This window comes from Micropterus salmoides, unplaced genomic scaffold (assembly GCF_014851395.1).
Source record: "Micropterus salmoides isolate LMB-PRFRI ecotype aquatic unplaced genomic scaffold, ASM1485139v1 Ms_hic_scaffold_14, whole genome shotgun sequence".
NCBI lineage: Eukaryota > Metazoa > Chordata > Actinopteri > Centrarchiformes > Centrarchidae > Micropterus > Micropterus salmoides.
The window spans coordinates 19,091,045-19,106,894 of NW_024040485.1; the positions used below are offsets into that span (position 1 = coordinate 19,091,045).

General features: G+C 41.6%; 1 protein-coding gene across 1 annotated transcript in view; it reads right to left on the bottom strand.

The window, feature by feature from the left end:
- LOC119902896 (neurocan core protein-like) overlaps positions 1–15,850 on the bottom strand; it is a 46,744-nt gene that overhangs the window by 7,845 nt on the left and 23,049 nt on the right. The window contains 5 exon segments of the mRNA XM_038719284.1: positions 1,172–1,285; positions 5,109–5,225; positions 9,002–10,086; positions 10,088–10,153; positions 10,756–10,761. Of these exon segments, the coding sequence (XP_038575212.1) occupies positions 1,172–1,285; positions 5,109–5,225; positions 9,002–10,086; positions 10,088–10,153; positions 10,756–10,761 (1,388 nt within the window).

Below are 15,850 nucleotides of genomic sequence, written 5' to 3' on the forward strand. Positions count from 1 at the left end.
TCTTCAACCAAGTCCAGTTGACCTTGACCTCAACCTTCGTTGGTTAGCCTGGTTTATATTTATGAACAGAGCTCTCCGCCTGCTTGTTATCCCTGGCTTGTTTCTTACTTATTACTTAGGCATTAACGTTAGTTATCATTATTATAGTTAAAACTAAAAGTACTTTCTTACTTATTTATTTACACGGGTAAACAGCTAGCCTGGCTGTGTCCAGAGGTAGGTGTACGTAAAAGCTACATTTTTACCTTGACAAAAATTACTGTCAGTCTAGGTTTATATAAAAAATACAGTATTATCAACAAATATTTATAGTACCCTGTGGAATTTATGACCACTTGTTTTATCTGTGGATTCATGTTTTTTTTCCTCTTTTTTTCTCTTTGACAGTTGGTCGAGGTAACACACAAAGAAGCATGGCAATGCAGCAACAAAAGCATTGTAAAAAGATTGCAAGCCAGTTAACATTGGTACAAACAATGCAGAATAAAATATTCAAACAATCTGCCTTGTACGTATTTTAACTGGTAGGAAAAATATTCACACATGTGTTTGACCTTAGGAATACCTCCAGGAACACTGAATGTAAACAACTATTGTTTGTTCACAGGATACCTCCACAGGGTACTTTAAACTACATAATACTGTTTCAACAATTCTCTCTAACCACAAAAACAGTATTATTATCACACTTATTATAACGCAACTGTTTTTATTCATGTCATCTACCACACAGATACATAGTAATGTGTGCATGTTTGTAGGATGCTGAGTAAAAACTGAGCAAATGCTATTTAATGCATGGAAAATGTGTATGTTGTTGTGCCTGCAGGAGTTTCAGTCATATCTGTCACTCTGCAGCCTTGTGACACACACAGATACACTGTCTAATAGCTGCTGGGAGATGCGTCTTTGTGATATTGTGTCCTGACAAGTAGCTGTAACAGATGCTGCACACTGATCAGGATTATTTCCACCAGCACAGTTTGCAACCGACCTTTTACTGCTAGTATCAGATGACTGTGACTCTTAACAAGTTCACCACTGTGGTTGCACACAGAACAATGTGAAGAATGTGTTGGTCCAACATCAGGAAAGCATGATAATTCCCCTCACATAGCTTGGAGTCTGGTCTGTCCTTCATCCATTTGTATGTGGCAGTTTTCTGACTCACCCTTCTCACATGTATCTCCTCCATAGCTGGGCAGGCAAAGGCAGAGGAATGAATCAATCCTGTCGATGCAAGTGCCTCCATTTTCACATGGCTCGGACTGGCAGTCATCAACGTCTGTGAGAAAAAAGAAAAAAGCAGCAATGACAGGCGGGCTGCAGATCTCATTAGGGTTGAGATTCAAAGAATGTATTCTGCTTGAAAAGATGTTTGCTGCCATTCAATCACTGACTCAGCATGAGCTGGTCATTAGTCCTGGTTTAGACAGTGAAATGCGTCCATGTTGGTGAGTACAGTATCATAATTCAAACAGGGCATGAGGTGAACACAGACTGTCTAATCCCCTTCACAGTCCTTATTTGTCCTCATTCTCACAGAGGAAGACACTCTACACATTTACAGAGCTTAAAGTTGACTTGATCAATTTCTAATCTCTTCTTTTTCTTTTTTGTCTCCATTTGCAAAACGCTGTTTTGGCAGCTCCTGAAGAGGCCTTTAGCAACAACAGATACCCTGCAATATCCAGGGCTGTTGTGCTCTCTAACCCCTCTGTGGGAAAAAAAATGAAAGCAGACGGAACATTTCTCTACGGGGATCAATAAAGTAACACTTCATCATTGTAAATGGAAGGCGTGTAATCCTCTTTCACCGCTGTGGGGGTTTTTGGACCCAGAAAAACAGATCTACTCCAGGACTGCAGAAATCTATTAAAACTCACAGCGAGAGTGCAAAAAGAAAGCTACTTTTAAGTTCAAACTTACCTCAAAGTATTTCCTCAGATCTTAACGGTTACTTAGTTCCAAGCAAAAAGCTAGACACTGAAAAAGGTCAGTGGTTGTGAAGAGCTAAATGTGTCAGGCAGATCAAACTAGAATGACCTTTAGTCTTACCGTTGTCACTAGACACAATATTTTTCAATAAAGTATGTTGCAGGTTACAAGTGTGAGACAAGTAGGATTGTTTTTGAATCTTTTTTTTTTTACATCCAGTTTTCTCAGCTTTAACTTTAGTTTTTGCTGCAGGTTCAAAATGCTTCAGGTAAAAACTGTATATTTGTTTCTTAAAAATGGCACCTCTTTAAAGATGAATGAAGAAAAATTAGGTTGTTTTTTGAGGACAGATATAAGAACTGAAACCAGAGATTTGTTCCAATGTATTTTCTTCTTATGTGATTTCTTACTCTTGAACTGCTTGAAGCTGTGATAATCATAATCACACAATGTTGTTTTTAAGATCAAATAGTAATTTGAGAGCATATGTTACCTGAAACTTTTTCAAACGTCACTTATCTTATTGAAGAAATAACCGTTGACAGCTTTGTTCATTGGTTTAAATAACTGTAAACCACTATGTGTAGATCTTCAAAAATACCTTTAGAAAACACAATTAAGGATTAAATCTATTTTTTTAATTACTAAATTATCGTGAAATCTTACAAAAACTCTTATTATATGAATCAAGGCATTAGTTAGAAGGATTAGTTATTTTAAACACAATTGTACCAAACTTCTACCAAACTTTCATTTATGGGAGATTAAAGATTTGATTCAAATTGCGAGATAATCTCCAAATGAGAAAATTCATCTGAAAGTCACACATTAGTGTGTTCAGTCAAAGAGTGCACAGGCTGGATTTCCTGCAAAGTGATGGAATAGGTTTTTGGTTTTTTTAACATGTATTTATTTATTTTAGCAACACTGGAGAAAATTGCTAATCCAGGAATGTGTAGTTACTCGGGCATCAGACTCTTCATGGTTAAATGGTTTGAATAATAATACATAAACATATGATTTAAAAAATGATGCCCCAAGCTAATTATGACCTTGAATGACCTATAGATGCAATAGTTCATAGTTAAACACACACCACCAACTTCCTCTCCCCATTAAAATCACCCCAGCTCTTTGTTGTTCAGTATAAAAAGTCTGATCCCCTCATCCCTCATCCATTATGCAGAGAGAAGCTGCTCCTCAGAGAGATAATACTGCAAATTCTGCAAATCCATAACAAAGCCTTCCAGCAAGCCCACGCATCGGCTGCTGGCTGTCAGTTTGATTGTCTGTCTGTCCATCCATCCATGTTTCTGTGACACTGAATAGACAAAACTTGGCACTCAATAAGTATTAAGGTGTTCACAGTCTGAATGAGACTATGAATAGATGCTGTGTGCGGTTTATTTATTTATAAAGTGATAACTTCCTTGAAGTTCTGGATGTTGAGGAACAAATTAGGACCCTGAAGGCAGATTTATACCCGCGTGTCAAAGTGTTACAGCAGCTCTGCATAGGTGTTTCCTTTGGGACTTAAAGGAAAAATGTCACTGTATTAGGGGCACTCCATATCATTTCATATTTATCATTGTGAACCTTAATGTGGGTGGACAAAATAACATTTGTTTGAGTCAGAATATACTGTATTACATGTGAACTGAAACAGTAAGTCACTGAACCAAATTGTATACCAATTCAAAGACATTAAATTGTTTCTTAAAATCCCTGCACATCCACACAGGTGTTTCTATTATTATGCTTAGACCTCTGCTATATTTTGAATTGTCACAGTACAGTTGCTACTAATAACATTAACAATGTCTTCTGTGAAAAACACCTATCAAGCGGAGTCCTGAGAAGAAGTCAAATCAGGTGACAAAAGTGAAAACAGTGGAGTGGATGCGTCATGGGCCTTTAAATCAGAGCCGGTGATTTAAACAAGAAATTGCAGTGGGAAGTGAATGAAAGCCTGTGGGTGGAGTTTTGTGTGGTAGATTTTGCTGCAATCCGTGGCTGTGTTTCATTTGTCCATGCCAGTGTGCGCTTGTTATGCAGCAAGGGAACCCACAGTGGGTGCACTGGTAGCCAAATTATTGAGGTGCATATTATAGAAACGCCAAGGTCTGTCGTTCAGTTCTGGCTGAGGACTTTTGTTGTATGTCATACCACGCTCCTCTCTCTCCCCTCATTCCTGTCTGGCTCTACATTCTGAACTATTCAATAAAAAGAGAAAGGAACAAAGAAAATGCAAAACAACAATGCAGTGCAAGTGAAACCAAGTTTCAGCTGGTTGTCTGCAGATGTTTATTGTTACCTTGAAGACACAGGCTCACATCCTGCTCCTTGATAACCACCACAACATTGATCGGAGAAGATTCTGAATTTAGATACTGTCATCCCTCTTTGTGTAACATTCTTTGCAGGTCACAATTGGTTTTGTGCAACAAGGCAGCCAGTTGGCCCTGACTTTATTATCCCTCCTGTAGTAAAATGTATCTTATCTCTAACCTCCAAAGGTGGAGTCACAAACAGTGATCAGCACCTCTCAGCCGTCTTTATATCTGCACAAGGAGGTTATGTTTTTTCTGCTGCTGGTAGCTCCTTCTGTCAGTAGCATTTCACAAAATCCTATGAATGGATTTCTATGAATTTTGGTTGTCATGGAGGCCTTTGGGGGAGGAACAATTGATTTGTGTTCGGTGGTGAACTGAACCTAGGATTAAAAAATAACTTTTTTTGTAGCCATGACGAAACCAAGAGAGGTCATGACTTGATTCCAAAACCTTTAGGTATTTTAGCTGGGAAAAGAAATCAATTCAACTTAAAACCTCAAGTGACAGTGAGTAGATTTTTCTTCGCTACATGACTCTACTGTACTTTAGCCAGGAATTGTGATTATGACAAACTGGCAGTTAAAGCTGCCAATAGTTTAACCTTGAGGGATCATTAGCATGTCCTTACTCTGCCAGTCTGAGTCTAACCTTTGACCCCATCCTCCATTCCACCTCCTCTCCGTGACAAATAGCTCGGCCTTTCACCTGCCAATAGGTCCTACGTCAATATCTACAGACTGATGTAGGGCTGACTTTATTATGCCACTGTGTGGATGCATGTGTGTTTTTGTGTGGGATGTGTGTATTTGTGTGTGTGTGTGTGCAAGCATCACTCACCAATCTCACAGTTCTCCCCAGCGTATCCTTGTGGGCAGTAGCAGCTGTAGCCTTTTCCCTGAGGAAGGCACTTTCCTCCGTGCAGACATGGGTTTGTCACGCAGGGCTCCACCTCGACTGAAAGAGACAGACGGATGGGGGTGGAGGGGGAATTGAGGGATTCAAAATTAGGGAGTTAATAAATGATGCAGTGAAGGAGAATGTTTTTTTTTCTGTGTGTAAATGTGCTTTATTTTGTCAAGGATTAAACAGGTGTATCTAAGTACACCGCCTCCACAATGATCCTCTAAAGTAGGATGGCTTAAACGCAGTTTCCCTCACCACTGCTCAGACTTTAAATCAATACAAGATCTCTGTATGAAAAAAACATGGCACCCTAATTTTCCAACATAGCAGCTGGTCCAACAAACCAGTGGTTACAACACACGCATATCCATTTCACACTCTGTCTCTTTCAAAGGGATCAGAAGCCAGAGAGCCTCAACCTCGCCATCCACTCACAGACACAGTTGTCATGGTTACCATATGGAAAGCGAGGCCTTGGCTCACTCCACCGAGCGTAGTGGGCAGCGTGAGAACTTCAGACATTAGCCATCCTCAACAGAAATGAGCAGACCTCCCGCTGAGTGCCTCGGCCCCGCCATTCACCCCTTAAATGCGTGCGTGTGTGGTCTTCTTCCACAATTACAAATTTCCATATCAATCGACACACTACCACGTGTTTCTCCCCTGAGCTGCTCATTATAGAAACTTAAGGTCTTTGAAAACCACCACTCGTTCATCCTGGCCGCAAAAGCTCGGCTGTGGGAGTCTTTGTTCTGCCAGCTCTCTCTGACATTGAGGACTGCTTAGGAGGGGGTGGTGTGTTAGGTTGACAGTTAGTGTGTGTGTGTAGGTGTGTGTGTTTGTGTGTTTGTGTTTACACGGCACAATGAGCGAAAATCAATACCTCGGCTATGATTAGCCTTGAGGCTGATCCTGTCCAATAACTAACCAGAAGCAGACATCTCAAGCTCACATCCTCTGAATTATCCTCATACCTGCTGTTTTGTTGGGCAATATAAACATTCAGGGACAAATATACAAAAAAATACTGAGGGTTTTCAATCACAAGGACTCCAGTACAGAGCCAGATTTCTCAATAGCATCAGCTCCATAGATTTATGTTAAGTTTTGCGAGCAAATCCTCTGCTCATGGTTTGAATTCTGCTGAGGTCAGGTGCTAAAATCAGCCATGCATTTCATTTAATGTGCATCAGTCCAGGCCAAAGTGCACTTGCAACCGCTGCATCAGTCAAGGTCATGGCACGCCTTGACAAATATCAACTGTTATGACAAGCAGATTTACTACACTGTGTGTGTGTGTGTGTGTGTGTGTGTGTGTGTGTGTGTGTGTGAAAGATAAACCATGTGCGATTGGCTGTTCATTAAATCGGGTGGTGCAGAAAAATCAATAGGCTGTAGAAGGAGGTGACAGAGTGGACTGTCCCTTGCTCTGCACAGTGGCTGACACCACCGGCACATAACAACAACAATAAGCTGGCAACAGCAAAATCCAACTAATAAGTTTACAGAGATCGGACAGTAAGGGGATAATACTTTGCAGTGGCAATGCTGGGATAACTCAAAGTATTAATCCACACATCTCACATAGCCGCTGCTTCGAGTAATCATAGACACAGTGGAAATATGGTTTACTCTGAGAATGATTTTAAGATAAGCTCTTTAGACCTCACAGATGGCGTTGGCATTTCTGTGAAGGCAGGAGAGCACAAAGAGAAGGTGAAAACAATAAAACTGGCTGCAATTTAAATGTTATAAAAAGATGGTGTGATAAAATCTGTTTAAAAAGATAAGACAATGAAAAGAAAGTTGATGGCATTGTGTGTGTGTGTGCACTGAGCGTGCATCCTCGTGTGTCTGCATGTGTGTGTATTCATGTTTGAGAACAATGCTACTGGAGGTCCTTGAATACAACCCGAGGCCTCACTTTTGTCTCTTCTCTCGCATTGATTGAATGGACTGATGAAGTGCTCCGTGATCCAGTCAAGAGAGAGAATACTGACCACCACCATGAAACCCAACCACAAGGGACTGAACTGGAGCAGAGAGTGTGTACATGAGAAAGAGAGAGAGCACGAGGGATGTCAGCTGAAAGTCATTATTTTTGTCGATCCTGCGAGAGCATCCATCCACTTCATCTTTTTGTATAGCAAAGATGTCAGTGTGTGTTTGTGTGTTTATGGCCTTCTGCCATGCCTCATGACTTCAGGGTCTAAGTCAATCAATCAACCCTCATACTGTACACCAACAGCCCAGATGGTTGCCCTCGGCTTCTTGTTGATACAGTTTACAGCTGTTTTCTATCCACAGACTCCTCACACCCCTAAAACGCAGCACAGCCATGCCTGCCATAGCCATGAGCTGCTTTTTCAAAGGGAGCAAAATAATCAACATACAAATGTGTGACAGCATGTTGCTCGTGGGGCTTTCAAACGCCAGGTGATAGGATGTTTCCTGTATGAGCTCTCATTATCAAGCAAAAAATAAGTAGTAAAGCAGGTGGCCAGCCAGGAGCTTCACTGAGATACACTGCGCTACAGACTTAATCAACTGATTGTGTAGGGTGGCGGGAATGCGCTCTCTGCTTCTGGCAGGAATCAAAAGTATGCAGCTGGTCTGTACACATTGAATATTTTGAATAAATATGCCAGTAGCGAGGTCAGGGGAGGAAATGAAAAGACAATCTGAGAGAGTTTTATTTTTGTCTGCTGTAATTTCGGTTATTAAAAAAAGTACAGTTTATCAAAGTAATTCCTGAGACATGCAGACACATTGTCACAGCTAAGACTATAAACAGTCTTGGCAAGTTACATGAATAATGTAAAAGTAATAACTTATTACTCATTGAAAAATTAATTCCATTACAAATTAGTCAACAGCAGAAGTAAATATTACATTACTCGCCACACTACTTTCTCTTACTCAGCACTGCTTCATGATAGAAGCTTTAAAACAATATTACAGACTAAGACTTACAGGAGGTAATATGCTAGACGATTTCTTGGCAATGGTCCCTGACTGACAATTGCTCTTATACAAAAAATTATCTGACACATAACCATCCATAAAATTGTCGTTTGTACGTGTAATCTAACTAATGTGTTAATTAGTGAACTTTAGAGGAGCTGGTTGGATGCTTGCAGTTACCTTCGGTAGGTGTTTCCAGTCTTTGTGCTATGCTAAACTAACCGGCTACTGGCTCGAGCTACAAATTTATTGGGTAGACATGACAATGGTATCAGTCTTCTCATCTGACTCTCAAGAAGAACAAGAAAAAAAGATTTATTTGCAAGAAAGTGAATAAATGTATTTCCCAATATGTCATACTTTTCCCTTAACAAGCAGCAACCCTCTGGTTATGAGGTATTTTGACCATCAGCAGATGGCTTAGCACCAGTGACCAGAAGTCCAGTCTTCACGGTGAAGTTATTTGGAGGTTTACCTAAAGTGAGCTGGAATGTCTACAGTGAGGTAAACTAACTATCAGTAAATATGTACCAGAAAGTTGGTCTGTAAAACGGGACAATGGTTGGGTAATATTTTTCAATTTCTCTCATCCAAATAAGTTTTGGCTAACTTTGGTTTGTTTAAACCTGAACCTCATTTTTGCTGCCCCATCGACTTCTTTCTTGACGTTGCTGTATTGACAGATATTTAACTATTTCCAATATAAAGTACAAAAAAATAATTAAAATAGTGCTTTTTGTGGAATAATATCAAAATTATGGCGTAATTACAGTGAATAAACAGATACATGGACGCACTTATCAAATAAAGTAAAGTCTAGCTACAGGATGATAAAACATCTGAAAATAGACATAAATGCTAACCTGTTGGGCTGAGAGATGTGGTGCTGATGTTAACTCCTCCTCTGTTGCTCTCCTCCTCCATGTTGACAGGTAACAGGGCCCCCGATCCCACAGCGTGAGACCAAGCAGGCTCCTCCTCATCTGGGGGTTCTGATAGTATTGGAGGATAATCCAGAGAGTGGTTCACAACTGCTTTCTCCACTGGGACCCAGTTAATAGATGTCAGGGGGGTAGTGGAGCTGTCCTGGTTGTCTGAGTGAGGAGATGGAGCTGGGACTCTTGATCCAACTGTTTGAGATGGGGAATGGGAAAGGGTTGAGGGTGACGGTGAGAGGGACAGGGTGTGGGAGTTGGATGGAGGTGAGGAAGTAGATGGAACTGGGGAGGAGGAAGATGGAAGAGAAGGGGATGGGGAGGGAGACTGGGATTCAAACAGGGATGGAGATCGAGGCATGGACGCAGTGACAGATAGTAGTGGTGGTGGGGATGAGGAGAGTGATTGGTCTGGACCTGATGGCAATGGGGTTTCTACTGGTAAAGTGGACGGGGATTCAGATGTAGATAAATCAGCGCTTTCCGACCCAGTTGTCATTACTGTGAGCTCCAGAGGACTTTCAGTGGTAGTGGTAGTCGTTGTAGTGGTGGACTGCCCCTTCCTGTGACCCCTCTCTCTAGATCTTTCTCTGGATCGTTCTCTTGGTTTACTTGTTTCAGCTGGTCGGCGTGAAACTTGTATTTCCCCCTTCGCTTCTGCACTGCTGACCTCTCCACTCCCCTCGTCTTCACCTTTCCCCTTATCCTCTCCTCTCCCCTTCTCTTCTCCTCTGCTCCTGTCCTCCCCCCTGTTCTTCTTCCCCTTCCCTCTACCTCCTCTCCCACTGGATCTAGAGGTCACCGTCTCCTCCCTCTTGTCACCCGACTGGGTTGTGGTCTCCACTTCAACACGGACCCAGGTTTCCCTGCCAGAGGACGTGATTTCAAGTGCAGAGCTGGAGGCAGTGGGCACGTGCATCTCTGAATTCTCTCGACTCTTGGTACTCTCTGTAGTCATAGAGTTACCGGAGGCAGCTGAAGTAGATGCCAGACGAGTGGGTGATTCTTCACTAGGGAGTCGAGTTTTCCCTCGAGGGACTGCTGAACCATGAACTCCCCCAAAAAAACAAACCTGCGGAGGTCAAAAAATAAAAAAAAGGGTTTAGAACACAGGGAGTCGGGAGCACAATTATTGCAGACAGAGAGAATAGTGCCAAAGAGAGAGCCAAGAGTGACGAACAAAGTAAAAATCATCTTATGGATGCTGCCTGCAGTGCCAAGGGAGACAAAACAAACACTTCTAAGCTGTCTGAGCTATCCGTCAGCTGTTTTTCTCTATCACTGTACCAACACCCTCGCCTGCAAGCAAACACATTTAAAGAACAGGTCTGAATAGTGCTGAACATTTCCCTCTACAGTATGTTAAACATTATCGTCACATGGATAAATATAACTAGAGAACAACGGATGGAGAAACTGATGAAAACAATGTTATGACATTTACAAAGGCAGTGAGACAGGTGAGCTATTGGATTATTTGCCAATAAGTAGAAGCTGTTTGTTGGAAAGGTCTAACATTTGGGTCACATGAGTCTAAGCGTGAGGTTTCAAAACAATTTTATGCCGCATTCCTTTTCATATCAGAGTTACCATAATTACCAGTTTCAATTCATAATTACAATGCATAAAATGGAATTTTGATGCTCAACAATTTAGAAGTGCCTGAAAAGGCAAATAAATATGGGAGCCTCACATTAACAAATGTCCCCCGTTAAAAGCAAGTACACAAAAGCAAGTACTCAAAATGTATAAATATTTAATTTGTACACAACCTACTCTGTAATCATACAACCATCTTGATTTGTCCAGTGATGTGAATGCTTGCAATTTGTAAACATTTCTGCCACTTCTGAAAGGTAAAGGTACTTTATTGTTACATACACATACTCATTTAGCCCATCCATCTGGGCCAGTGTCACTGGAGAACCTAACATGTTTTTTATGGTGGGGGAAACCGGAGCTGCCAGAGGAAACGCACGCAGATACGGGAAGACCATGCAAACTCCACACAGAAACGCCTGGGACAACCAGGTTTCGAACCTGTGAGGCCACAGTGCTATCCACTGGGCCGCTGTTATGACCTGAACGCAGCATAAAGGCAACAAACAGTCTTGCCAAGAGAGAACAGTTGAACTCTACTCTGCAAAGACATCAGTCTGACAGCTGTGAAATTAAATTTAATGTTCATGACAATGTACGGTAAGAACAGACAACTGTTGGCAAAATAAGAAGAATACTGCAATCTGAAGCTCACGATATTAGTGAATTTTATATAGATGTGTCATGTCATTTTCACAACAGCCTTGTTCACCAAACAACAAATAAATGAAGACCGAAAAAAAGACATGGGTGAAGGTCTAAAACTGGACAAAAACCCACACACACAGTCAGGGCAAACAGAATGAAACTACAGACCACCGTAGCCTCACTTATTTCCTCAGAAATTTAATCAACAACTCTGTAATACAGTTTTAACAAACACTGAACAGAGATTCCTGCCATTTGGAAAACACTTTCATCCACACCCAGCACATAAAGACCTGTAAACCTGCTGGGCCCCTGAGGCATGGGAAAGAGGAGTACAGGTTGATAAGTTAGATTTAACTCTTCTGCTTGCATCCCTGTTTCCAACTAACAATACCTGAGTAACCATCCAGCTCAATAAAGACATTTGGAGACATGATTTCTCTGTATGGATACACAGTAACAGTATCTCACTACATATGCAGCAGTTTAGGAAGTCAGAAAACACCTACAGTCTCAAAATCAACTGCTACCAAAAACAACATTTTTGGTAGCAGTCTTGATGAGGCAAAAATGTTGCACTCCATTCCTTAAAAACAGTCTTTGCAGTGAGCTTTAATTGATTTTTTATGTAGCAAAATAGCCTTAACCGTGCTCTAAACCTCACATGATCCTCTGATGAGGGTTTTAGAAAAACATTTTGAGTAGAAAGGTTTCTAAATGATTGAATATAATCAAATGTCTAAATGGCAGCCATGATCAGAATTGGTGGAAATGCTTCAGAGTACAGCCCGCAATTTACAACCTAATTCTTTCTAATTTACATAGTAATTTTTGTGCTAAAGGTGTACTGTCATACATGCACGTACAAAGGAACAAGATTTGTGAGACTGTCATCCAGTTGTTGTTAAGGGATGTTATAGAGATGTTTTGTATAGATATTGCCTGTGGTTTTGGTATTAGGTTTACTCAGTTTCAAAGCTTCAAGTGTTAGAAGAGACATGCTGAGTTTAAAAGTTATGAAATCATCGTATACCTGAATTTTGTTATTGTGGTAAGACTCAACAAAGTTTTTCAATGTCTGTAGTGTAGTGTTTGTGTTCTTCACTGTTCATGTTACATTGTGACAGGACATAAAATTGATCATCTTCTACCTTGGCTGTTAAATAAACACTCCTCATCATGAAAAAAATAATTTTCTACTTCCTGTACTCCATAACAACATTGAACATCAGCATGTGTAACAACTGCCAATCCACATAAACCTGTACTACCTCAGGCTTCTGAAATCCCAAGTAGACTGTTGCTCCCCATAAGTAGGCCTACTTTGCAACATACACAGTAACATATAGACTATGGGCCTGACAATAGTTTTCCGTAAACCTCTCTTTGTTCCAAAGTTAAAACACAAATATACTCCGTATATTTAGGAACTATGTAGCTTGCCTGTCCACATTTTTTTATCGTCTGTAATGATCATTTTGTACCAAATACTAACAGAATAGGAAAAGATTTAAAAAGACCTACAGTATAAATTCAGTTTAAGTTGTTACATTGTGACCCCCCAAAAAACAAGGACCACAGGACTTAATGACTACAGACCCCTCACCCTGACCTCTGCAGTAATAAAGTCTTTTGAGCACCTTGTGTTTTCCCCCCTCAAACCCATTACAGATCCACTCCTGGACCCCTTTTAGTTCACCTACAGGGCCAACAGGTTTGTAGATGATGCAGTAAACATAGTCCTTCACTTCATCCTCCAGAACCTGGACTCCCCAGGAACCTATGCCAGATTTCAGCTCTGCTGCAGGACAAGCTCTCCAGCAGAGTGTGCCTGACTCCACCTGCAGGTGAATCATAGACTTCCTGTCCAATACACCAACAGCTGCACCTCCAGTCACCAGTCCATCAAGCTTCTGAAGTTTGCAGATAAACCACCCTCACTGGGCTCACATCTCTGGTGGGGATGAGTCCGCTACAGGGGGGAGATCGACCATCTGGTGACCAGTTGCAGCCAGAACAGTCTGGAGCTCAACGCTCTTAAGACAGTGGAGATGATAGTGGATTTCAGGAAAAGCCCAGCCCCACCCACCCCCATCACCCTGTGTAATTCCATAGTCGACACTGTGGAGTCCTACCGCTTCCTGGGGACCATCATCTCCCAGGACCTCAAGTGGAGGTCCAAAAAAGCCCAGCAAAGGATGTGCTTCCTACTGAAGAAGTTCAGCCTGCCAAAGGCAATGATAGTGCACTTCTACACCGCAATGACTGAGTCCATCCTCCTCCATCACCATCTGGTACCCTGCTGCCACTACCAAGGACAAAGACAGACTGCAGTCTATTATCTCCAGAGAAGGTGATTGGCTGCAATCGTCTATCCCCCCAGGACCCATCCGCCTCCAGGACTCTGAGGCGAGCAGGAAAGACTGTGGCTGACACCTCCACCCCGGACACAAACGGTTTCAGACACTCCCTCTGGCAGGAAGCTGCGGCCGAAGGAAAAAAACCTCAAGCCACATGACCAGTTTTTTTCCGTCTGCAGCTGGCCTCATCAACAAGGCCTGGGACCCCCGCTGACACTGACTCTCATGCCACACCAAACCTCACCCATTTTACAGTACAGTAAATGTTTGCACAAAAAAAATCCAGTGCATGTCAATCACTCTTCATATTGCATTTACTCATTTGGCTTCTATCCAAAGCGACAAAAGAATATTGCACATTATACTTTTTTCAATTTCATATTTTTATATAGGTTTATGTTTATTGTTATGCACCTAGTCACCAAGCAAATTTCTTGTATGTGTAAAAAGTACTTGGCAATAAAGCTGTTCCTGATTCTGAACTTGCGGGCTGTAAAGTGTTACAGAATTGGTTAAAATCTCAAAATACTAAGTAGAGGAGCTGATTTTCAAACTTCCACTATATTTTTACGATAAAGATTCTGGCCTGACAACAGATATGTGCTGCGTAAAAAAAAAAAAAAAAAAAGTAAGTATTTGAACACCCTGCTATTTTGCAAGTTCTCCCACTTAGAAATCATGGAGGGGTCTGAAATTGTCATCGTAGGTGCATGTCCACTGTGAGAGACATAATCTAAAAAAAAAAATCCAGAAATCACAATGTATGATTTTTTAACTATTTATTTGTATGACACAGCTGCAAATAAGTATTTGAACACCTGAGAAAATCAATGTTAATATTTGGTACAGTAGCCTTTGTTGAGGTCAAACGTTTCCTGTAGTTTTTCACCAGGTTTGCACACACTGCAGGAGGGATTTTGGCCCACTCCTTCACACAGATCTTCTCTAGATCAGTCAGGTTTCTGGGCTGTCGCTGAGAAACACGGAGTTTGAGCTCCCTCCAAAGATTCTCTATTGGGTTTAGGTCTGGAGACTGGCTGGCCAGAACCTTGATATGCTTCTTACAGAGCCACTCCTTGGTTATCCTGGCTGTGTGCTTCGGGTCATTGTCATGTTGGAAGACCCGGCCTCGACCCATCTTCAATGCTCTAACTGAGGGAAGGAGGTTGTTCCCCAAAATCTCGCAATACATGGCCCGGTCATCCTCTCCTTAATACAGTGCAGTCGCCCTGTCCCATGTGCAGAAAAACACCCCAAAGCATGATGCTACCACCCCCATGCTTCACAGTAGGGATGGTGTTCTTGGGATGGTACTCATCATTCTTCTTCCTCCAAACAGGGTTAGTGGAATTATGACCAAAAAGTTCTATTTTGGTCTCATCTGACCACATGACTTTCTCCCATGACTCCTCTGGATCTGGATCATCCAAATGGTCATTGGCAAACTGAAGACGGGCCTTGACATGTGCTGGTTTAAGCAGGGGAACCTTCCGTGCCATGCATGATTTCAAACCATGACGTCTTAGTGTATTACCGACAGTAACCTTGGAAAGGTTTTCAGGTCATTGACCAGCTCCTCCTGTGTAGTTCTGGGCTGATTTCTCACCTTTCTTAGGATCATCGAGACCCCACGAGGTGAGATCTTGCATGGAGCCCCAGTCCGAGGGAGATTAACAGTCATGTTTAGCTTCTTCCATTTTCTAATGATTGCTCCAACAGTGGACCTTTTTTCACCAAGCTGCTTGGCAATTTCCCCGTAGCCCTTTCCAGCCTTGTGGAGGTGTACAATTTAGTCTCTAGTGTCTTTGGACAGCTCTTTGGTCTTGGCCATGTTAGTAGTTGGATTCTTACTGATTGTATGGGGTGGACAGGTGTCTTTATGCAGCTAACGACCTCAAACAGGTGCATCTAATTTAGGATAATAAATGGAGTGGAGGTGGACATTTTGAAGGCAGACTAACAGGTCTTTGACAGTCAGAATTCTAGCTGATAGACAGGTGTTCAAATACTTATTTGCAGCTGTATCATACAAATAAATAGTTAAAAAATCATACATTGTGATTTCTGGATTTTTTTTTTTTAGATTATGTCTCTCACAGTGGACATGCACCTACGATGACAATTTCAGACCCCTCCATGATTTCTAAGTGGGAGAACTTGCAAAATAGCA